Source organism: Carcharodon carcharias, chromosome 7 (genome assembly GCF_017639515.1).
Source record: "Carcharodon carcharias isolate sCarCar2 chromosome 7, sCarCar2.pri, whole genome shotgun sequence".
In the NCBI taxonomy this organism is placed as follows: Eukaryota; Metazoa; Chordata; class Chondrichthyes; order Lamniformes; family Lamnidae; genus Carcharodon; species Carcharodon carcharias.
This window is the reverse complement of record NC_054473.1, coordinates 24,485,265-24,509,991: the sequence shown is the minus strand read 5'-3', so window position 1 is coordinate 24,509,991 and position 24,727 is coordinate 24,485,265. Positions and strand designations below refer to the sequence as shown.

At 44.0% G+C, this 24,727-nt stretch overlaps 1 protein-coding gene across 1 annotated transcript in view; it reads right to left on the bottom strand.

Annotated features, from left to right (window-relative positions):
• LOC121279985 (inter-alpha-trypsin inhibitor heavy chain H3-like) overlaps positions 1 to 24,727 on the bottom strand; it is a 101,757-nt gene that overhangs the window by 6,600 nt on the left and 70,430 nt on the right. Inside the window, exons 14-16 of the mRNA XM_041191607.1 lie at positions 17,899 to 17,921; positions 3,357 to 3,463; positions 450 to 651 (exon numbers count right to left, since the gene is read on the bottom strand). Coding sequence (XP_041047541.1) covers positions 450 to 651; positions 3,357 to 3,463; positions 17,899 to 17,921 — 332 coding nt within the window. The remainder of the gene's footprint in view (positions 1 to 449; positions 652 to 3,356; positions 3,464 to 17,898; positions 17,922 to 24,727) is intronic.

The following is a 24,727-nucleotide window of genomic DNA, read 5'->3' as shown; positions in this document are numbered from 1 at the left end:
CTCGCTGTGTGAAAAAGTATTTTCTCATAGTTGCTTCTTTTGTCAATTACTTTTAATCTGTGACCTCTCGTTCTGAAATGAATGTCAATCAGATTAACCTTGCTTCAGGTATTCAATGTTATGGCTCTTCATTTAGGTTTGTTATTACAATAATATTGCAATTCTGCCTTATGTGTGATGTTGACTTCTCAGTTCTTATTTGTATTTTTGCAAACCTTTTTCCATTACATGTTGTAACAACTATAGCTCAAAAATCACAAAGTTAAACTGATGTCTATCAAAGGGCATTAGCTGTACAAAATACTTTGACATCGCAAGATTTTTTTATGAGAATTAAAGTAAATGAGTAATTGAAACTTTTGTTTCTTGGCTATATTTGTATTTATGTTGCGACCAACTAGTTTTTCAAACACAAACGTAATGCTGCTGTATTATTGCATAAACCGTACCTCTCTTTTGTTAAAGATGCTGTTGCTGACCAGGGAAAAATAATCTTATCTTCTCCATGAAAGATCGTAATTGTTTGTGTCGATATTTCAACTTTCACATCCATTTTCTTATTCCTAATTCCAAACTTTCCAAAGTATGTGTTTATTTTCTTGTTAGTTTTGATTTTCTTCTCTCCAATCAACTGTCCATTTACCACGAAACCTGAATGTAAATTTAAAAACACATTAATGAATGTTAATCAATTGTCAGAATGTCAAATTAAAATCTGGAGAATTGTGTTGTTAATGGGAAATCCCTTGTCTAGTAGCTCTGACATTTCTAGAAAAAGCTCCTTTTGATTTTATTTAAAGTTACATTGAGGATCATTAACAAAGTTGACAAAATTCAGGCTATTAAAAAAACTAACCGCAAATGCTGGAAATTCAAAACCAAAACATAAGACTCAGGAATCACATAGATTAGTCAGTTCCAGCTAAGGGTTCCATACACAAAGATCAACACCTCTTTTGTCTCTTTTTGGATGCTGATCCATTAGCTCTGTATTTCAAGTATTTTCTATTTTCTTATGAAAATAGACATCTGTTCTCTGAATGGAAGAAATTCCTGTGGAAATTTTACCTCATACCTCAACATGCCCTGTTAATAATCTTCAATAGACGCAGGAGACTTTGAATAAAAAAATATTTTTTGTACATAAATTGAATTGAAATACATGATACTTATATCTTTTCTATAAAATTTTCAGTGTTCTATGCAGTATATACAATAAATTCTTACAGCATATATTTGGTCCAATTGATTTTAAATCTACACCCGTATGAATCACTACAAAAACAATAAAGATGGTAGGGGTTCAGTGAAATGCCATGATCTCAAGGATGGCAAGGTACTTATTGCAATTATAAGGGTACCTGAAGACTACTTCAGAGAGCCAATGATTAAAAATGAGGGAAAATAATGAAGAGAAATAGCGGGTGGAATTTTCTGGGCCCATTGGCAATGAGCTGGGAGGCAGGAAGGCTGGCAAAATATTGTGGACCCAAAGTCATTCTGCTGGCATTTCATTGTGTCAGCAGTGAGAAAGCTGGCAAACTCAGATGACCTCACACTGGACACTGGGGGGGGGCCTGCCTTTTGGACACTCCATGGCTCACAAAGATGCCCTCCCTCATCCTCAAAGGGCAATGGCTGACCCTCTGGCCACATCCCCACTGCCGCCAGCAATAGCAATCCCCTCCTCTTATCAGAGCCTGCCAGACTGACCCCAGTGCCCCCAGATCCCACTTAACCAGCCTTAGATGGTGCACAGCAATCAATGCATTCAATCCTCTAGGTGCAGCCCCAGCACTGGCCACTTCTGGTGGGTTTAAAAAAGAAACATTCATGGCATGTGTGCTTTGCTGGCTGGGCCAGCATTTATTTCCCATCCCTAGTTGCCCTTGAGAAGTTGGTGGTGAGATGCCTTCTTGAACCTCTGCAGTCCATGTGGTGTAGGTACACCAACAATGTTGTTAGAGAGGGAGTTCCAGGATTTTGGCCCAGGGACAGTGAAGGAACGGTGATATATTTCCAAGTCAGGATGGTGAGTGCCTTGGAGGAGGACTTCCAGGTGGTGGTGTTCCCATGTATCTGCTGTGCTTCTCCTGCTAAATGTAGTGGTCATGGGTTTGAAAGGCACTGTCTAAGGAGCTACACACTGTAGATGCTACACACTGCTTCCACTGTGCATTGGTGGTGGAGGGAGTGAATGTTTGTGGATGTGGTGCCACTCAAGCAGATTGCTTTATCCTTGCTGGTGTAAAGCTTCTTGAGTGTTGCTGGAGCTGCACTCATCCAGGCAAGTGGAGGGCATTCCATCAGAATTTTGACTTGTGTCTTGTAGATGGTGCACAGGCTTGTGGAGTCAGGAGGTAAGTTACTCATCACAGGATTCCCAGCCTCTGACTTGCTCTTGTAGCCATGGTATTTATGTGGCTAGTCCACTTCAGGCTCTGGCCAATAGTAACCCCCAGGATGTTGATAGTGGGGGATTCAGCAATGGTAATGCCATTGAATGTCAAGGGGTGATGTTTAGATTCTCTCCTGTTGGAGATTGTCATTGACTGTGTGGCACGAATGTTACTTGCCACTTATCAGCCCAAGCCTGGATATTGTTCAGGTCTTGCTGCATTTGGACACGGACTGCTTCAGTATCTGAGGAGTCGCAAATAGTGCTGAACACTGTGCATTCATCAGCGAACATCCTCACTTCTGACCTTATGATGGAGGGAAGGTCATTGAAGGTCAATGGTGGCACTGTTGAAGCTGCTGAGAGGGCCGGCAGCTGTTGGGGTGGGCTGGCAATCCTAATAGGATGGCAGCCCCGGCAATCATCACTTAATTGACATCCACCAGAAAAATGTGGCCCCGCATCCTGCTGCCTATCTAAAGAAGGGTTACCCCTCCCCTGCTTTCAGTCCCAGCTGGGGGACTTCTGCAGTCTCTAAAATATTCCAGCCGTCAAGTGAATTATTCCTCAGATTTGTACAAAACAGCTGTGAACTTAAACCACATCATAAAGTTAAAAGCTTTGCACAAGACTGCCAGTTCAAAAGATTGCAAATGAAAATCTGGGTGCAGCTGACAGTTGTGTTGAAATATGGAAAGCATCTTGATAAATCTGAGGCTTTGATTTTTTGCACCCTTCACTTAACATAATAACTGCTATTATTTCCTTGTCTTTTCTCCTTTGCTATCAGATTTTCCTTTACCAGCCAGGAATGTGGGGAGGTCAAACAGTAAAATTCCAGAATGGCCAGGTTTAATGTCATTGTAGCAACTACTAACTCAGGGTACGCTTCTGTTTTATAGCAATGCACTGCTGTTTTTCTTCTCTTGTGACGGCTTGTGACAGAGCTTGCACATACCTGTATAAGGATCTGTGACCAGATTTAGAATTGCACCTGGTTTTCCATCAATGTTGAAACAAATGGCATCACTGTGATCATTTATTGAAATGATAAAATGAGGATCGCTGTCAACTTAAAAAAGATGTCAAAGTTTTAGAACATTTAAATCATTGCCACCTTTATATAAAACATGTTTGAGACCATAACACTTCAACTTCACACATTGTTACAGATGTAAAAGAATACTGCAGAAAAGTCAGACATTTCCTTCCATGTGTTCTGAATTTGGCAGGGAGCCAGGGTCTAAAACAATGGGTCCCATACTAAATCTCATCTTGTGCTTAAGAGAAATTGATCTCCAGTTGTCTGTGGGTATTTACAGCCACGAGACTCTGTGGCCTTAAAGGGTCACAGTTCCAGTTTAGCAGTAGAATGGTACATTGTGTTCTTACAAGTAAATTAACATATTGAATTTAATGTTCTAATACGTAACTTAGTCTGTACTTCAAAATTCTGTGAATTTAATCATGCATTTATACTTATTGAAAATAGAGACATATTAATAATTCAAACATTTTCTTTACAAAAGGGAGACATTAAATGAATGCAAAAGTGAATTGTGTTTATTTTAACAAAATAGACAAAATTGATAGGAGCTATGTCAGAGTTAGCAGTATAGCAAATTATGTTGTTTTGTGATTTTTTTTCTCATCACTCCATTCCTCAACATTTTGAACCTCACAGAGGGATAGTGCCACAGTTACTATCTGCTCTCTGGCACTTCACCCAAGTGGTCTTTCTCCATGTGGGTCAAAAATGTGATTGTAGCTTTTTTAACCACAGAGAGCATCACACTGATCTATCATCAATTTGACATCTGCATGTGAATATTGTCAAGTGAAGTTCACTGTATAGTGATTAAGACTAATTCATTTTCCCTTCTTTAGTGTGGCAGAGCTAGTCAGTTATAGCACCACGGATTGAAGCTGAGATGTCTAGGTCTATTCATAATAAAAGCAGAAATGCTGAAATAACTCAGCAGGTCTGGTAGCAACTGTGGAGAGAGAACATTTCGAGTCCGCGTGACTTCTTCAGAGCTTTGCTATTATTACCTCTAGGTCTATGTTGCTCAGTTACGCAATGCTTTAAAAAAAACAATAATCAGGCACAAAAGCCTTGGAAAAGATCTAGAGGAGAGCTACAAAAATGATTTCTAGCTTAAGGAATCTAAGTTATTGAGATAGGTTTAATGATCATGGTCCATTTAGTGTAAAGCAGTGTAGGCTTAAAAGTGACTTGATAAAGGACGGTTCAAAGACAAATCCAAAAGACAACACCTCCAACAATGCCTCAATATTACTCAGGACTCCCTCAATACTACTCAGCAGGATCAGCCTAGATTTTTGTGCTTAAGTATTTGGAGTGGGACTTGAATCCACAACATTCCAACATAGAGGCAAGAGTGTCATCAACTGAGCCTTACATTCTATGTGAATGCACATGGTTCAAATGTTTATAAATTTTTTTTATGGCCAACATTTGTAACCCATACCTAATTGCCCTTGAGCGCTGTTATGTATGAACCACATTGTCGTGGGTCTGGAGTCTCATAAGGATGTCAGATTTGCTTCCATAAAGGATATTAATGAACAATGTGGGTTTTTATAACAATTGTTGCTCATTTTATTGTTACCATTACTGAGACTAGCTTTCAAATCCAGATTTATTTTAAAAAGAATTTAAAATCTAATGGTGGGATTTGAACCCCCTCCTTCAGAATATTAGTCAGGGCCTCTTAGATTACTTGTCTATTGACATTACCATTATGCCACTGTCTTCCCTTATTAGTATGACTGTATGAAACAATAAATGATTGAAATGCACCTTACAAGTAGCAAAAGCAGGAATGCGATCTGTAGAGGAAATTAATGTGTAATCAAGTAAGTAAAGTAGCTTAAAGTATTTTATCCATAAACATCCTTGCAGTGTTTTCTGGGTTACTTGGGAATAGGTATATTGATCAGGGGGTGCCAATTAAAAAGATCATTGATTTTGCAAGTAATTAAAATAGATTTATCAAAAAAATGGTTTGAGAATGTTGAATGATTTGTATTTGATCCCGATATTATTACATGTTTACAGCAACTTGCTACAACTCAGAAAAATCTCCATTATACAATTTTTTAAAAATGCATCTAGCATGTATCCAAAGCTGGGGAGATGGGGGCCTTAAAACCCAGTCCTAGCTGCCAATTCCCGATTCTTTAAAATTGAATTCAGATTGCACCAGCTAGGATGGTAGGACTTGAACCCAATCTCCCAGAGCAATAGTCTGGGCACCTGGATTTCTTTTCCAGTGACATTATGATTACACTACCATCTTCCCTTATTAATATGACTATATGAAACAATAAATAATTGAAATGCACCTTACCAGTAGCAAAAGTGGGAAAGTGATCTATAGAGGAAATTAATGTGTAATCAACTAAGTAAAGTATCTCTGGGCTGAATTCTCTGTTTGGCGGGAGTGCAGAGCGGGAGGGCGTGCAGGTTGGTGCAGACCTGATCGCTGCCCGTGATCTTCGCGCTGCCATTTTATGCGGATGTGCCAATTAATGCCCGCCTAATGTAATACCAGACTCACGAGGATGGCAGGAATGGGTGGGCGGGGGCGGGAGTGCATTGCCTGCCAGGTCTAATGGCAACCCGGTGGCCTGTTTATCAGAAGTGCTGGCCGACTTTGCAAGGCTGCTCCCAATGTCACAAGTGGAAAGGCTCACCAGAGGGCTTCTGGTGAGGAGGGCAGACGGGAGGGTAGGCCAGAGGAGCAGGCGAGGCTGGAGGATAGGGCTGCTGGACAGGCCTGACCAGAGGGTAGGGCAGAGGGCCAGTGTGCCCTTCATTTCTCGGATGACTGCCTTGCTGCCCCCCTTGAGGAGGTGGCAGCATGGAGGGAGATACTGGTTCCACAGGATGGGAGGAGGAGGCCCCCCCTACTTGACAAAATGTGCCTGGGAGAAGTTAGCGGAGGTGGTGAGCTCTCACGATGTGGTGCAGCGCACCTGCTCCAGTGCCACAAGTGCTTCAATGACTTTTTGCGCTATGGTAGGGTAGTACCATGTCAGCATTGGTCATGTAACCCAAAAGGTCGGCTAACCCCCCGGTTGCATCACCCACCACCCCGGAAGTCTGAGTGTAGGGACTGCATTGAATCATTGATGGTATTTGTCCTTTGCTGGGTGAGCAAGCAGATACTGCCCATGCTGAGGTCAGCCTGAGAGGGTGATGAAGAGATGTGTATTGCCCTCACAGCATGTGTTACACTGAGTCCCATATGACTGGTTTGGGGGCAACCTGGAGGAGCTGTTACCCGGCGCTGTGTTTGAACTCCAGGACGTGTCCAAGTCAGGGCGATGAGATGGTGAGAGGCGAGCTTCAAGGTGGCAAGGCAACAAACCATATACTGCACTCTGTGCTCCACGTGCTTATGCCTCCTTGCTATGGAAGGATATACTGTGTGGTTGTGTCGTGCCTAATGTGATGTAGGCAGCATGTGTCCAAGGGGGGTTGGGGGATTGTGGAGCAGGCCTAGCCTCTTTGCGTGAGTGTTCGGCAGCAGCAGGGTGAGGAGGCTCTGGAGCACTGATATGTCCCACTCTAGTTGGGGTGGGCCGTGCACAAAGACAGTCCATGTGCGATTTGCACAAATCAATGCTCTTCTCTCATTTTCAGGAGAAGGATGCTCATAATGTGGCAGAACATGCAAGGACTGGCGGCGGCCAGGCGCAGATCGCCATTCATAGCCGCTTCGAGCGGGAGGCCCTGGATCCGGAGAGGCGCCATGCACCAATGTCCAATGGTGTTGGTGAGGCTGGGGTGCCATGGCCAGGTATTTATGCCCAACAGTGAGGTCAGCATTTTCCTCCCAACAGCCATTGCACTGCTGAATGTTAATTGATTTAAAGTTGCAACATGGCTTGACCATTGGTTATGGAAGAATGAGCGCATAATGATCTGGGGACAGAGATGGACATTGTCATTGTCTCCACGTTAGCTGATCCACTGTCCTTCTTCTTCCTCTCAGCATTATCGGAGCAATGCTGGGAGGAGGAGCAGCAGAGGCCCCCTCTGACACCTGAGGGGCCTGAAGTCTCACCAGCGTCACACCGTTTCTGTGAAGCAGGCACCAGTGCAGACACTAGCACCTTGGTAGGAATTTGAATGTGGGCTAGTGTCCTGGGGCACTGCGGTGAGGGCATTTCACAGTCGCTGGAGTTTCTGGCAGAGACAGAGAGTGCCCATGGTGCCATTCGCCAGAAGATTGCAGATGACCAGGCACATGCTCAATCGGTGCCTGATGATGTACCTCTGGAGTTGTCCACGATGCAGCAAACGCAGGAAATGCTGCCGGGTGTGCGGGAGCATCTGGGGGAAGATACATGAGGCTATGCTTGGCTTGCTCTCTGTGGTGGAGGAGTCTACGTGGACGATCGCCGAAGCAATGAGCCACATGTCCGAACACCATGCTTCCTGCATGCAGAGTGGTGACTCTTGTGGGGAGGCTCCTCCAGGAGACCGATCAGGGCTTCCTGGGGATGCACTCAGATCAGCAAGCCCTCACATCGGCATTGACCTCAGCTGGTCAATGCCAGTGTGGGAGATGGTTTGGGCATCAACTTTTCCAGCTCTGTGCCCGTCCATCCACGGTGAGCAGGGAGGTCCAAAACAACTCCACATCGGCGAAGCAACTGCCTGTCGTCTCTGCGGGCTCCTCTCAGGGTGTTCAGGATGAGGGCTGCAGCTCCTCCGCCATTCTCCCAGTGACCGAAGCATCTGATGATGCTGCAATGACTGGGGAGATGCCAGCTGTGGAACTGGCAGCTCCCTCCCAGGCCGGGCAAGCATTGGCTCCACGTGCCAGAGGATGACTGCCAAGGTCATCGAGGCCAACAGGTCAGTAGAGTCAACAGACTGTCTCAGATGCCACTCTGCAATGGGGCAGCACCAAGACATAGCACCCGGAAATGAAAACATAAGGCACCTTAGGCACACCATGGGTTTTTCACTGGTGCTTTTGTGTTGGGCTGAGATGAGGTCCTTATGATTGTTTTCGTTTGGTAACACTATTTTCTACTTTTTGGAATAAGTTGGTTTGCTTGGCAGGATAAATTCAGATATGTCACTATGGCTGAGGGTGCCTCTTTTCTTCTGCATGTGTATAGCTTCCAAATGAGTAATGAGTGCTTGGTTAGACATTCAGCTTTATTAACAAGGCCCTTAGTGACTGTTCCTAACATGGCAGATTTTGCACTTAAGTGTTGAGTATCGAGCCTAAAACCCAGGCTTCTCCTGGTGGTCCATCTGTGGTGTGCTAGGTGAAGGTTCATTGGATTAAAGTCTCCCAAGTGTCCCTGCCTCCCTGGAGTATGCCCGGGTCAGCGTCTAGCCCCTCAGCATTTCACTGTGCATGCTCATCCTCGGAATTACTGCTGGACTCATCGTGTGTTGATGTCTTCATTGTCCACTGCATCCCACCTTGCCAGCGCAAGATTGTGGAGAGCGCAGCATGCAACCACTGTCACCATGACATGATCTGGGGATACTGGAGTGCGCCCCCTGAGCGGTCCAGGTATCGGAAGCGCATCTTGAGAAGACCGATGGTTCTCTCCACCACAGCCTTTGTAGAGGCATGGTACTTATTGTACCACTGCTCAGCTTTTGTTCTTGGATGGCGGAGAGGCGTCATGAGCCACCTTCTGAGGGGATAGCTCTTGTCACCCAGCAGCCATCCATCAAGCCAGGCTGGAGCACTGAAGAGCCCCGGCGCCTGGGAGTGTCTGAGGATGTAGGCGTTGTGGGGCCTGCCTGGGAACCTTGCACAGACTTGCAGAATCTGCATCCTGTGATTACACACTATCTGCACGTTCATGGAGTGGAAGCCCTTCCTGTTGACAAAGGCACCGGGCTCACCTGCTAGCACCTTGATGGCCACATGTGCGCAGTCTATTACACCCTGAATGTGGCTGAAGCCAGCAATCGCAGCAAAGACTCTGGCTCGCTGTGTCTGGCCTGCCTAGTTCCAACAGTAGTGGATGAAGGTCAATGCATGCCTGAACAGAGCGTCTGTAACCTGCTTGACACACGTGTGCACAGCTGATTGGGAGACACCGCAAAGATCACCCACTGGCCCCTGGAAGGAGCCAGAGGCATAGAGGTTGAGGGCAGCTGTGGCCTTCAGTGGCACTGGCATGGGGTGTCCACCCACACAGTTAGCGGAGATCTCAGGCCCTATCATCTGACAGATATAGTTGACTGCCTCTCTTGAGAGACAGAGCCTACTTCAGCATTGCACCTCAGACATATTAAGGTAGATGCTTTGCTGCCTGCATAACCTGGTAGCAGGATAGTGGCGTCTTCTGTGGCCCCTTCTGCCTTGGACTTCCTCTTGGCCCTGCGCCCCTTGTGCCTGCGCCCATCTGCCCAAAGGTGGCTCCCCTGGAGGCCGAATGTGCACTCCTGGCCTCCTCCCCCTTCTCGCCCTCCCTTCCTCCTCAGAGGAGCTGCCTCCAGTGGACAGTTCAGCTCCCATTCCCAGGCTAAGGGAAGGTTTCCTGAATCCTGCTGGCCAGAAAAGATTCCTCACTGCAGAGTGCTGACCTGAAGGTTAAGTGTCCAGGAAAAGCAGCTGGTATGCGTTTTGAAGTACACAGATCACACAGGCAAGTTTCAAAAACTTTCAGAAATAAATGCTTGACTGTGCACTCTCGCGACCCCAGTAAGCCCTCTTATCCCGCCCGTGGATGAGTTTAATACAATTGTATCTTGCCCGTTGTGCCCGTGCACTGAGCCGAAGATCACACGGGTGCCAAAAAAATTGGCGTCGATTGGTGCCCCAAGGGCCTTAACTGGCCCGTTAAATAATGGTGGGCGCATATTGGACATCATCGCAAGCCAACCAAGCAAAATATTGCAATGGTGTGCGGTGATGTCAGGACACTTGCCTGACGTCACCACGCGTCGTTTTACGTGCAGATGTGCAGGGTCCACCCCCGCATGCCAAAGCAAAAATTCTGCCCCTCAGATATTTTATCAATGAACATCGTATAGTATTCTCTGGGTTGCACGGGAATAAGCATATTGATCAGGGAAGCCAATTAAAAAGCTCATTGCTTTTGCAAGTAGCTAAGTTGGTTAAATAAAAAACAGCTTGAGTTTGACGGGTGATTTATATTTGATAAAGAAACTTTTACATGTTTAGAGCAGCTTGCCACAACATAGAAAATATCTCCAAATGAGATGTTTCAAAAAACGTACTGTAAATTATTTTGCACTCTCAGGGGTGTTCCTCAAACACATTAAAACTTTTAAATCTTTATGTAATTTCAAAAGGAAAATTGCATCAAGGATGTATCCAAAGTTCCAAGGTAAGGAAATTTCCAAAAGAATTATGTAATTTTTAAAAATGTTGATTGAATTCAAAATTTAATTATTAGCTGTAGTTGATTCGATTGCTTTGAAAAACTGAAAAGATTCTTTGAGCAGTTTGATAGTTTTGTAATGTTTCTTGGTTTGCAGTAATTACATCTGCAAGTGTAGCTCAAAGGCATCAGACCACAAAAGTGTCACACCTTTAAAGAATCACATCTCTATGGGAGAAAAATCATGATTGCTACAAATAACTACTTTCGTGCTAATTACCAATTAAGTGTTTGCTTGAATAAACATGAATGTTAAAAAAACAGTTCCCTTCACTTGGCCAATGGCAAAAATGAGGGATATGTAAACAAAGCAAATCAAGGGAAGCATTTCCCCGTCTCATTACAATTCATAACCAGCCTGTCCCACTGATTTATCCTCACAGGAGAATCGTGCCACAATTACTATTTATGGTCTGGCACTTGACCTAAGTGACCTTTCCCCACATCTGGGTCAAGAATGTAATTATCTGCAGCTTTTTTAACCATAGCATCACAGCAGACACTGATCCTATCCTCAATCTGACATCAGCATGTGAATATTTTCAAGTGAAGCTCATGGTGTAGTGATCAAGATTAATTCATTTTCCCTCCCTTAGTGCAGCAGTGCTAGAGTCAGCTATAGCACCGTGGATTGAAGCTGAGACCTTTAGGTCTATATGTAATAAAAACAGAAAATGCTGGAAAAACTCAGCAGGCCTGGCAGCATCTGTGCAGAAAGACAGGGTTAATATTTCGAGTCCATGTGACTTCTTCAGAGCTTTGCTTTTATTATCCCTAGGTCCATGTTGCTAAGCTATGCAATGTTTTTAGAAAATAAGTAATCAGGCAACAAGTGCTTGGAAAAGATCCAGAGGAGAGCTGCAAAAATGATTCCTAGTTTAAGGAACCTCAGTTATTGAGTTAGGCTCAATATCATGGTTCATTTAGTGTATAGCAGTGTATACTGAAAGGTGACTTGATAAAGGTCGGTTAAATAATTAAAGGGCTCGATAGCACCTTTGTTTTTAGACTATTCCAGTTTAACAGATTGGGGAGGCTCTAAGATAATGCTGCCAGCTGGTGTGGAAGATGATGATGATGATTTGTATGCCTTCATGAGGGAGCTGGATCAGTTCTCCATCATATCGAAGTTAACTGTCTGCATAGATTTGTCCATGTGATCTCCTGGACTGAGGGGGACGGAGAGGAATTTCCCTGTGCCTTTCTCCTTCATTGGCCCTGGGTTTTTTCTATTTTTTGCATCCCCCAGAATGCTTGTAGGTATGTAGAAAGTGTTTAGCCACAATGCTCAGGTCAACATGAGATGTGGCAGGCTTGATGGACCATCCAGTCTTTTCCTGTCCATCAATTTTCCTGTCCACCAATTTCATATAAAAGAAAAGACAGAAAGACTTGCATTTGTCTAGCATCTTCTACAATTTCAGGAAGTCCCAAAGTACTTCATGGCAAATGATTTAGAGTTGAAGTGTAGTCGCTGTTGTAATGTAAGAAGCGCAGCAGGCAATTTGCAAATAGCAAGCTCCCACAAACAACAATGTGATAATGACCAGATAATCTGTTTTTGTGATCTTGACTGAGAATAAATACTAGGGTAACTTCCCTGCTCTTCTTCAAAATAGTGCCTTAGCATCTTTAGCATTCACCTTAGAGATCAGATGGATCCTGGGTTTCAAATCTCATTGAAAGATGGCACCTCCAACAATGCAGCACTCCCTCAATACTGCACTGGAGTGTCAGCATAGGTTTTCATGCTCAAGTTTCTGGAGTATTGCGCCCAGTTTTGGGCGGCACACTTAGATGTGAAGGTGTTAGAGGCAATGCAGAAAAGATTCATGAGAATGGTCGCAGGGATGAAGAACTTCAGTTACATAGATACATTGGAAAGGTTGGGACTGTTTTCCTTGGAGTAGAGGTGTTTGAGAGGAGGTTTGATAGAGGTAGTCATAATCATAAGGCAACTGGACAGAGTAGTTAGGGAAAAGCAGTTCCCTTTGGTGGAAGCATCAAGATCAAGAGGGCATAGATTTAAGATAATTGTCAAAAATAAACAACGATGATATGAGGAAAAACTTTTTCACTCAGTGAGTGGTTAGGATCTGGAATGCACTGCCTGAGAGTGTGGTGGAGGCAAGTTCAATTGAGGCATTCAAGATGGACTTGGAATGTTATCTGAGAAGGAAGAATGTGCAGGCTATGGGGAGTGGTACTAGGTAAATTGCTCCTTTGGCTAGCCGGTGCAACATGATGGGCTGAATGGCCTCCTTGTGCTGTAACAATTCTGTGAATCTATGTAGGACTTGAACCCACAACATTCTGACTCAGAGGCAAAAGCATCATCAACTGAGTCACACCTCCTTTGTAAATGAAGATGGCTGAATGATTCATTGATACAACTGTATAAAACACATAATCAAGAAACAAATATTCAATAAATAATCAAGCTGTGACTTACCAAAATCATGCAACACTGCACTCACTGTAGAAAAATAACGTGCAATAATTTTTAAACAAGTAAATAAAGTAGCTCAAGGTGTTTTATCTCTGAACATCCTAGTTTTTTCTGGGTTACATGGGAATAAGTATATTAATCAGGAATGCCAATTAAAAAGACCATGCAAGTAATTAAAGTTGTTAAATAAGGGAAAAAAACAGCTTGTGATTGATGGGTGATTTATATTTGCCAAAGGAACTTTTACATTTTTACAGCAACATACCACAGCTCAGAAAAATCTCCAAATGAGATGTTTCAAAACACTTAACGTAAGGTTTTGCACTGTCGAGGGTGTTCCACAAAAACATTACAACTTTTAATTATTTGTATAAATTTTCAAAATATTTACATCTAGCATGTATCCATAGAGCCAAGGTTAGTATATTTCTCAAAGGATTATGTAATTTTAAAAAGTATTTATTGATCCTACATTTAATTATTGGCTGTAGATGGTTTGTTTGCTTGTGAAAAAAACACAAAAGGATTATTTGAACAATTTGGTTGGTTAGTTTTGTAATTTCCACTTGGTCCACAGGCATTACACCTCTAATGTGTAGTAATCTGTAGTGCAGCTCAGAGGTATCAGATCTCAAAAGTGTCACACCTTTAAAGAATTACATTTCTGTGGGACAAAATAAAATCATGATTGCTACAAATAACTACTTTACTGCTAAGTTATCAATCAAGTATTTGCTTGAATAAATATAATTGGAAAAATACAGTTCCCTTTACTTGGCCAATGGCAAAAACAAAGAATCTGTAAATGCCTTTGTGACATTGATTGAGAGATAAATATTGATCAAGACAATGGGGATAATCCCCCTGCTCTTCTTTAAAATAGTGCCATGGCATCTTGAACATTCACATTAGAAAGCAGACAGCTACTTGGTTCAAAGACTAATCCAAAAGAAAATGCCTCAATATTACTCAGGACTCCCTCAATACTACTCAGCAAGATCAGCCTAGAGTTTTGTGCATAAGTCTCTGGAATGGGATTTGAACCCGCAACATTCCAACATAGAAGCAATAGTGTCATCAACTGAGCCTTAGATCCTATGTGAATGCACATGGTTCAAATGTTTATTAATTTTTTTTATTTCTTCATGAATCTGGGCATTGCAGGCAAGGCCAACATTTGTTACCCATACCTAATTGCCCTTGAGAGCAGTCATGTATGAACCACATTGTTGTGGGTCTGGGGTCTCATAAGGATGGCAGATTTGCTTCCATAAAGGATATTAAGAAGCAATGTGGGCTTTTACAACAATTGTTGCTCGTTTCATTGTTACCATTACTGAGACTAGTCTTCAATTCCAGATTTATTTTAAAAAGAATTTAAAATCTAATGGTGGGATTTGAACCCCCTCCTTCAGAATATTAGTCAGGGCCTCTTAGATTACTTGTCTATTGACATTACCTTATGCCACTGTCTTCCCTTATTAGTATGACTGTATGAAACAATAAATGATTGAAATGCACCTTACCTTTAGCAAAAGAGGGAACATGATCTGTGGAGGAAATTAATGTGTAATCAAGTAAGTGAAGTAGCTTAAAGTATTTTATCACAACCACCCTTGCAGTGTTTTCTGGGTTACATGGGAATAAGTATATTGATCAGGGGGTGCCAATTAAAAAGATCATTGATTTTGCAAGTAATTAAAGTAGAATTTAAAAAAAAATGATTTGAGATTGTTGAATGATTTGTATTTGATCCAGAAACTATTACATGTTTACAGCAACTTGCCACAACTCAGAAAAATCTCCATTATACAATTTTAAAACAATGCATCTAGCATGTATCCAAAGCTGGGGAGATGGGGGCCTTAAAACCCAGTCCTAGCTGCCAATTCCAGATTCTTTAAAATTGAATTCAGATTGCACCAGCTAGGATGGTAGGACTTGAACCCAATCTCCCAGAGCAATAGTCTGGGCACCTGGATTTCTTTTCCAGTGACATTATGATTACACTACCATCTTCCCTTATTAATATGACTATATGAAATAATAAATAATTGAAATGCACCTTACCAGTAGCAAAAGTGGGAAAGTGATCTATAGAGGAAATTAATGTGTAATCAACTAAGTAAAGTATCTCTGGGCTGAATTCTCTGTTTGGCGGGAGTGCAGAGCGGGAGGGCGTGCGGGTTGGTGCAGACCTGATCGCTGCCCGTGATCTTCGCGCGGCCATTTTATGCGGACGTGCCAATTAATGCCCGCCTAATGTAATACCAGACTCACGAGGATGGCAGGAATGGGTGGGCGGGGGCGGGAGTGCATTGCCTGCCAGGTCTAATGGCAACCCGGTGGCCTGTTTATCAGAAGTGCTGGCCGACTTTGCAAGGCTGCTCCCAATGTCACAAGTGGAAAGGCTCACCAGAGGGCTTCTGGTGAGGAGGGCAGACGGGAGGGTAGGCCAGAGGAGCAGGCGAGGCTGGAGGATAGGGCTGCTGGACAGGCCTGACCAGAGGGTAGGGCAGAGGGCCAGTGTGCCCTTCGTTTCTCGGATGACTGCCTTGCTGCCCCCCTTGAGGAGGTGGCAGCAAGGAGGGAGGTACTGGTTCCACAGGATGGGAGGAGGAGGACCCCCCTACTTGACAAAATGTTCCTGGGAGAAGTTAGCGGAGGTGGTGAGCTCCCATGATGTGGTGCGGCGCACCTGGCTCCAGTGCCACAAGTGCTTCAATGACTTGTTGCGCTATGGTAGGGTAGTACCATGTCAACATTGGTCATGTAACCCAGCAGGTCGGCTAAGCCCCCTGTTGCATCACCCACCACCCCGGAAGTCTGAGTTTAGGGACTGCATTGAATCATTGATGGTAATTGTCCTTTGCTGGGTGAGCAAGCAGATACTGCCCATGCTGAGGTCAGCCTGAGAGGGTGATGAAGAGATGCGTATTGCCCTCACAGCATGTGTTACACTGAGTCCCACATGACTGCTTTGGGGAGCTGTTACTCGGCGCTGTGTTTGAACTCCAGGACGTGTCCAAGTCAGGGCGATGAGATGGTGAGAGGCGAGCTTCAAGGTGGCATGGCAACAAACCATATACTGCACTCTGTGCTCCACGTGCTTATGCCTCCTTGCTATGGAAGGATATACTGTGTGGTTGTGTGGTGCCTAATGTGATGTAGGCAGCATGTGTCCAAGGGGGGTTGGGGGATTGTGGAGCAGGCCTAGCCTCTTTGCGTGAGTGTTCGGCAGCAGCAGGGTGAGGAGGCTCTGGAGCCCTGATATGTCCCACTCTGGTTGGGGTGGGCCGTGCACAAAGACAGTCCATGTGCGATTTGCACAAATCAATGCTCTTCTCTCATGTTCAGGAGAAGGATGCTCATAATGTGGCAGAACATGCAAGGACTGGCGGCGGCCAGGCGCAGATCGCCATTCATAGCCGCTTCGAGCGGGAGGCCCTGGATCCGGAGAGGCGCCATGCACCAATGTCCAATGGTGTTGGTGAGGCTGGGGTGCCATGGCCCAACAGTGAGGTCAGCATTTTCCTCCCAACAGCCATTGCACTGCTGAATGTTAATTGATTTAAAGTTGCAACATGGCTTGACCATTGGTTATGGAAGAATGAGCGCATAATGATCTGGGGGACAGAGATGGACTTTGACATTGTCTCCACGTTAGCTGATCCACTGTCCTTCTTCTTCCTCTCAGCATCATCGGAGCAATGCTGGGAGGAGGAGCAGCAGAGGCCCCCTCTGACACCTGAGGGGCCTGAAGTCTCACCAGCGTCACACCATTTCTGTGAAGCAGGCACCAGTGCAGACACTAGCACCTCGGTGGGAATTCGAATGTAGGCTAGTATCCCGGGGCACAGTGGTGAGGCACTTCACAGTCGCTGGAGTTTCTGGCAGAGACAGAGAGAGCCCATGGTGCCATTCGCCGGAAGATTGCAGATGACCAGGCAAATGCTCAATCGGTGCCTGGTGATGTACCTCTGGAGTTGTCCAGGACACAGCAAACACAGGAAATGCAGCCGGGTGTGCGGGAGCATCTGGGGGAAGATACACGAGGCTATGCTTGGCTTGGTCTCTGTGGTGGAGGAGTCTACGTGGACGATCGCCGAAGCAATGAGCCACATGTCCGAACACCATGCGTCCTGCATGCAGAGTGGTGACTCTTGTGGGGAGGCTCCTCCAGGAGACCGATCAGGGCTTCCTGGGGATGCGCTCAGATCAGCAAGCCCTCACGTCGGCATTGACCTCAGCTGGTCAATGCCAGTGTGGGAGATGGTTTTGGGCATCAACTTTTCCAGCTCTGTGCCCGTCCATCCACGGTGAGCAGGGAGGTCCAAAACAACTCCACATCGGCGAAGCAACTGCCTGTTGTCTCTGCAGGCTCCTCTCAGGGCGTTCAGGATGAGGGCTGCAGCTCCTCCGCCATTCTCCCAGTGACCGAAGCATCTGATGATGCTGCAATGACTGGGGAGATGCCAGCTGTGGAACTGGCAGCTCCCTCCCAGGCCGGGCAAGCATTGGCTCCGCGTGCCAGAGGATGACTGCCAAGGTCATCGAGGGCAACAGGACAGTAGAGTCAACAGACTGTCTCAGATGCCACTCTGAGTGATGGGGCAGCACCAAGATGTAGCACCCGGAAATGAAAACATAAGGCACCTTAGGCACACCATGGGTTTTTCACTGGTGCTTTTGTGTTGGGCTGAGATGAGGTCCTTATGATTGTTTTTGTTTGGTAACACTATTTTCTACTTTTTGGAATAAGTTGGTTTGCTTGACAGGATAAATTCAGATATGTCACTATGGTTGAGGGTGCCTCTTTTCTTCTGCATGTGTATAGCTTCCAAATGAGTAATGAGTGCTTGGTTAGACATTCAGCTTTATTAACAAGGCCCTTAGTGACTGTTCCAGATTTTGCACTTAAGTGTCGAGTATGGAGCCTACAACCCAGGCTTGTCCTGGTGGTCCATCTGTGGTGTGCTAGGTGAAGGTTCGTTGGATTAAAGTCTCCCAAGTGTCCCTGCCTCCCTGGAGTATGCCCGGGTCAGCGTCTAGCCCCTCAGCATTTCACTGTGCATGCTCATCCTCGGAATCACTGCTGGACTCATCGTGTGCAGACGCAGCCACTGTGTTGACGTCTTCATTGTCCATTGCGTCCCCCCTTTTCAGCGCAAGATTGTGGAGAGCCAGCATGCAACCACTATCAGCAACATATGATCTGGGGATACTGGAGTGCGCCCATGAGCGGTCCAGGCATCGGAAGCGCATCTTGAGAAGACCGATGGTTCTCTCCACCAGAGCCTTTGTAGAGGCATGGTACTTATTGTACCACTGCTCAGCTTTTGTTCTTGGATGGCGGAGAGGCGTCATGAGCCCCTTCTGAGGGGATAGCCCTTGTCACCCAGCAGCCAACCATCCAGCCGAGCCGGAGCACTGAAGAGCCCCGGTACCTGGGAGTGTCAGAGGATGTAGGCGTCGTGGGAGCTGCCTGGGAACCTTGCAGAGACTTGTAGAATCTGCATCCTGTGATTACACACTATCTGCACGTTCATGGAGTGGAAGCCCTTCCTGTGGACAAAGGCATTGGGCTCACCTGCTAGCACCTTGATGGCCACATGTGTGCAGTCTATTACACCCTGGACATGGCGGAAACCAGCAATCGCAGCAAAGACTCTGGCTCGCTGTGTCTGGTCTGCCTAATTCCAACAGTAATGGATGAAGGTCAATGCATGCCTGAACAGAGCGTCTGTAACCTCCTTGACACACGTGTGCACAGCTGATTGGGAGACACCGCAAAGATCAACCTCTGGCCCCTGGAAGGAGCCAGAGGCATAGAGGTTGAGGGCAGCTGTGGCCTTCAGAGGCACTGGCATGGGGTGTCCACCCACACAGTTAGCAGAGATCTCAGGCCCTATCATCTGACAGATATAGTTGACTGCCTCCCTTGAGAGACAGAGCCTACTTCGGCACTGCACCTCAGACATATTAAGGTAGATGCTTCGCTGCCTGTATACCCTGGTAGCAGGATAGTGGCATCATCTGCGGCCCCTTCTGCCTTGGACTACGTCTTGGCCCTGCGCCCCTTGTGCCTGCGCCCATCCTCCCAAATATGGCTCCCTTGGAGGCCGAATGTGCACTCCTGGCCTCCTCCACCTTCTCGCCCTCCCTTCCTCCTCAGAGGAGCTGTCTCCCAGTGGACAGTTCAGCTCCTATTCCCAGGCTAAGGGAAGGTTTCCTGAATCCTGCTGGCCAGAAAAGATTCCTCACTGCAGAGTGCTGACCTGAAGATTAAGTGGCCAGGAAAAGCAGCTGGTATGCGTTTTGAAGTACACAGATCACACAGGCAAGTTTCAAAAACTTTCAGAAATAAATGCTTGACTGTGCACTCTCGCGACCCCAATGAGACCTCTTATCCCGCCCGTGGATGAGTTTAATACAATCACACGGGTGCCAAAAAAATTGGCGTCGATTGGTGCCCCAAGGGCCTTAACTGGCCCGTTAAATAATGGTGGGCACATATTGGACATCATCGCAGGCCCACCCAGCAAAATATCGCGATGGTGTGCGGTGACGTCGGGACACTTTCGTTACGTCACCACACGTCGTTTTACGTGCAGATGTGCGGGGTCCACCCCCGCATGCCAAAGCAAAAATTCTGCCCCTCAGGTATTTTATCAATGAACATCGTATAGTTTTCTCTGGGTTGCACGGGAATAAGCATATGGATCAGGGATGCCAATTAAAAAGCTCATTGCCTTTGCAAGTAGCTAAGGTAGTTAAATAAAAAAGAACAGCTTGAGTTTGACAAGTGATTTATATTTGATAAAGAAACTTTTACGTGTTTAGAGCAACTTGCCACAACATAGAAAATATCTCCAAATGAGATGTTTCAAAAAACATACTGTAAATTATTTTGCATTCTCAGGGGTGTTCCTCAAACACATTAAAACTTTTAAATCTTTATGTAATTTCAAAAGGAAAATTGCATCAAGGATGTATCCAAGGTTCCAAGGTAAGGAAATTTCCAAAAGAATTATGTAATTTTTAAAAATGTTGATTGAATTCAAAATTTAATTATTAGCTGTAGATGATTCGATTGCTTCGAAAAACTGAAAAGATTCTTTGAGCAGTTTGATAGTTTTGTAATGTTTCTTGGTTTGCAGTAATTACATCTGCAAGTGTAGCTCAAAGGCATCAGACCACAAAAGTGTCACACCTTTAAAGAATCATATCTCTATGGGAGAAAAATCATGATTGCTACAAATAACTACTTTCGCGCTAATTACCAATTAAGTGTTTGCTTGAATAAACATGAATGTTAAAAAAACAGTTCCCTTCACTTGGCCAATGGCAAAAATGAGGGATATGTAAACAAAGCAAATCAAGGGAAGCATTTCCCCGTCTCATTACAATTCATAACCAGCCTGTCCCACTGATTTACCCTCACAGGAGAATCGTGCCACAATTACTATTTATGGTCTGGCACTTGACCTAAGTGACCTTTCCCCACATCTGGGTCAAGAATGTAATTATCTGCAGCTTTTTTAACCATAGCATCACAGCAGACACTGATCCTATCCTCAGTCTGACATCAGCATGTGAATATTTTCAAGTGAAGCTCACTGTATAGTGATCAAGACTAATTCATTTTACCTTCCTTAGTGCAGCAGTGCTATAGTCAGTTATAGCACCGTGGATTGAAGCTGAGACCTTTAGGTCTATATGTAATAAAAACAGAAAATGCTGGAAAAACTCAGCAGGCCTGGCAGCATCTGTGCAGAAAGACAGGGTTAATATTTCGAGTCCATGTGACTTCTTCAGAGCTTTGCTTTTATTATCCCTAGGTCCATGTTGCTAAGCTATGCAATGTTTTTAGAAAATAAGTAATCAGGCAACAAGTGCTTGGAAAAGATCCAGAGGAGAGCTGCAAAAATGATTCCTAGTTTAAGGAACCTCAGTTATTGAGTTAGGCTCAATATCATGGTTCATTTAGTGTATAGCAGTGTATACTGAAAGGTGACTTGATAAAGGTCGGTTAAATAATTAAAGGGCTCGATAGCACCTTTGTTTTTAGACTATTCCAGTTTAACAGATTGGGGAGGCTCTAAGATAATGCTGCCAGCTGGTGTGGAAGATGATGATGATGATTTGTATGCCTTCATGAGGGAGCTGGATCAGTTCTCCATCATATCGAAGTTAACTGTCTGCATAGATTTGTCCATGTGATCTCCTGGACTGAGGGGGACGGAGAGGAATTTCCCTGTGCCTTTCTCCTTCATTGGCCCTGGGTTTTTTCTCTTTTTTGCATCCCCCAGAATGCTTGTAGGTACGTAGAAAGTGTTTAGCCACAATACTCAGGTCAACATGAGAGTGTGGCAGGCTTGATGGACCATCCAGTCTTTTCCTGTCCATCAATTTTCCTGTCCACCAATTTCATATAAAAGAAAAGACAGAAAGACTTGCATTTGTCTAGCATCTTCTACAATTTCAGGAAGTCCCAAAGTACTTCATGGCAAATGATTTAGAGTTGAAGTGTAGTCGCTGTTGTAATGTAAGAAGCGCAGCAGGCAATTTGCAAATAGCAAGCTCCCACAAACAACAATGTGATAATGACCAGATAATCTGTTTTTGTGATCTTGATTGAGAATAAATACTAGGGTAACTTCCCTGCTCTTCTTCAAAATAGTGCCTTAGCATCTTTAGCATTCACCTTAGAGATCAGATGGATCCTGGGTTTCAAATCTCATTGAAAGATGGCACCTCCAACAATGCAGCACTCCCTCAATACTGCACTGGAGTGTCAGCATAGGTTTTCATGCTCAAGTTTCTGGAGTATTGCGCCCAGTTTTGGGCGGCACACTTAGATGTGAAGGTGTTAGAGGCAATGCAGAAAAGATTCATGAGAATGGTCGCAGGGATGAAGAACTTCAGTTACATAGATACATTGGAAAGGTTGGGACTGTTATCCCTGGAGTAGAGGTGTTTGAGAGGAGGTTTGATAGAGGTAGTCATAATCATGAGGCAACAGGACAGAGTAGTTAGGGAAAAGCAGTTCCCTTTGTTGGAAGCATCAAGATCAAGAGGGCATAGATTTAAGATAATTGTCAAAAATAAACAACGATGATATGAGGAAAAACTTTTTCACTCAGTGAGTGGTTAGGATCTGGAATGCACTGCCTGAGAGTGTGGTGGAGGCAAGTTCAATTGAGGCATTCAAGATGGACTTGGAATGTTATCTGAGAAGGAAGAATGTGCAGGCTATGGGGAGTGGTACTAGGTAAATTGCTCCTTTGGCTAGCCGGTGCAACATGATGGGCTGAATGGCCTCCTTGTGCTGTAACAATTCTGTGAATCTATGTAGGACTTGAACCCACAACATTCTGACTCAGAGGCAAAAGCATCATCAACTGAGTCACGCCTCCTCTGTAAATGAAGATGGCTGACTGGTTCATTGATACAACTGTATAAAACAAATAATCAAGAAACAAATATTCAATAAATAATCAAGCTGTGACTTACCAAACTCATCGATCAGTGCACTTCCTGTAGAGAAATAATGAGCATTAATGTGTAGATAAGTAACTAAAGTAGCTCAAGGTGTTTTATCTCTGAACATCCTAGTTTTTTCTGGGTTACATGGGAGTAATTAAAAAGACCATTGCTTTTGCAAGTAATTAAAGTTGTTAAATAAGGGAATAAAACATCTTGTGATTGATGGGTGATTTATATTTGCCAAAGGAACTTTTACATTTTTACAGCAACATACCACAGCTCAGAAAAATCTCCAAATGAGATGTTTCAAAACACTTAACGTAAGGTTTTGCACTGTCGAGGGTGTTCCACAAAAACATTACAACTTTCAATTATTGCTATAATTTTTCAAAATATTTACATCCAGCATGTATCCATAGAGCCACGGTTAGTATATTTCTCAATGGATTATGTAATTTTAAAAATGTTTATTGATCCTACATTTAATTATTGGCTGTAGATGGTTTGTTTGCTTGGGAAAAAAACACAAAAGGATTATTTGAACAATTTGATTGGTTAGTTTTATAATTTGCACTTGGTCCACAGGCATTACACCTTTAATGTGTAGTAATCTGTAGTGCGGCTCAGAGGTATCAGATCTCAAAAGTGTCACACCTTTAAAGAATTACATTTCTGTGGGACAAAATAAAATCATGATTGCTACAAATAACTACTTTACTGCTAAGTTATCAATCAAGTATTTGCTTGAATAAATATAATTGGAAAAATACAGTTCCCTTTACTTGGCCAATGGCAAAAACGAAGAATCTGTAAATGCCTTTGTGACATTGATCGAGAGATAAATGTTGATCAAGACAATGGGGATAATTCCCCTGCTCTTCTTTAAAATAGTGCCATGGCATCTTGAACATTCACATTAGAAAGCAGACAGCTACTTGGTTCAAAGACTAATCCAAAAGAAAATGCCTCAATATTACTCAGGACTCCCTCAATACTACTCAGCAAGATCAGCCTAGAGTTTTGTGCATAAGTCTCTGGAATGGGATTTGAACCCACAACATTCCAACATAGAGGCAAGGGTGTCATCAACTGAGCCTTAAATCCTATGTGAATGCACATGGTTCAAATGTTTATTAATTTTTTTTATTTCTTCATGAATCTGGGCAAGGCCAACATTTGTTACCCATACCTAATTGCCCTTGAGAGCAGTCATGTATGAACCACATTGTTGTGGGTCTGGGGTCTCATAAGGATGACAGATTTGCTTCCATAAAGGATACTAAGGAACAATGTGGGTTTTTACAACAATTGTTGCTCGTTTCATTGTTACCATTACTGAGACCAGTTTTCAATTCCAGATTTATTTTAAAAAGAATTTAAAATCTAATGGTGGGATTTGAACCCCCTCCTTCAGAATATTAGACAGGGCCTCTTAGATTACTTGTCTATTGACATTACCATTATGCCACTGTCTTCCCTTATTAATATGACTGTATGAAACAATAAATGATTGAAATGCACCTTAGCTTTAGCAAAAGTGGGAACATGATCTGTGGAGGAAATTACTGTGTAATCAAGTAAGTAAAGTAGCTTAAAGTATTTTATCCACAAACACCCTTGGCAGTGTTTTCTGGGTTACATGGGGATAAGCATATTGATCAGGGGGTGCCAATTAAAAAGATCATTGATTTTGCAAGTAATTAAAGTAGATTTATAAAAAAAAATGCTTTCAGATTGTTGAATGATTTGTATTTGATCAAGAAACTATTATATGTTTACAGTAACTCGCTACAGCTCAGAAAAATCTCCATTATACAATTTTAAAACAATGCATCTAGCATGTATCCAAAGCTGGGGAGATGGGGGCCTTAAAACCCAGTCCTAGCTGCCAATTCCCGATTCTTTAAAATTAAATTCAGATTGCACCAGCTCGGATGGTAGGACTCGAACCCAACCTCCCACAGCAATACAAA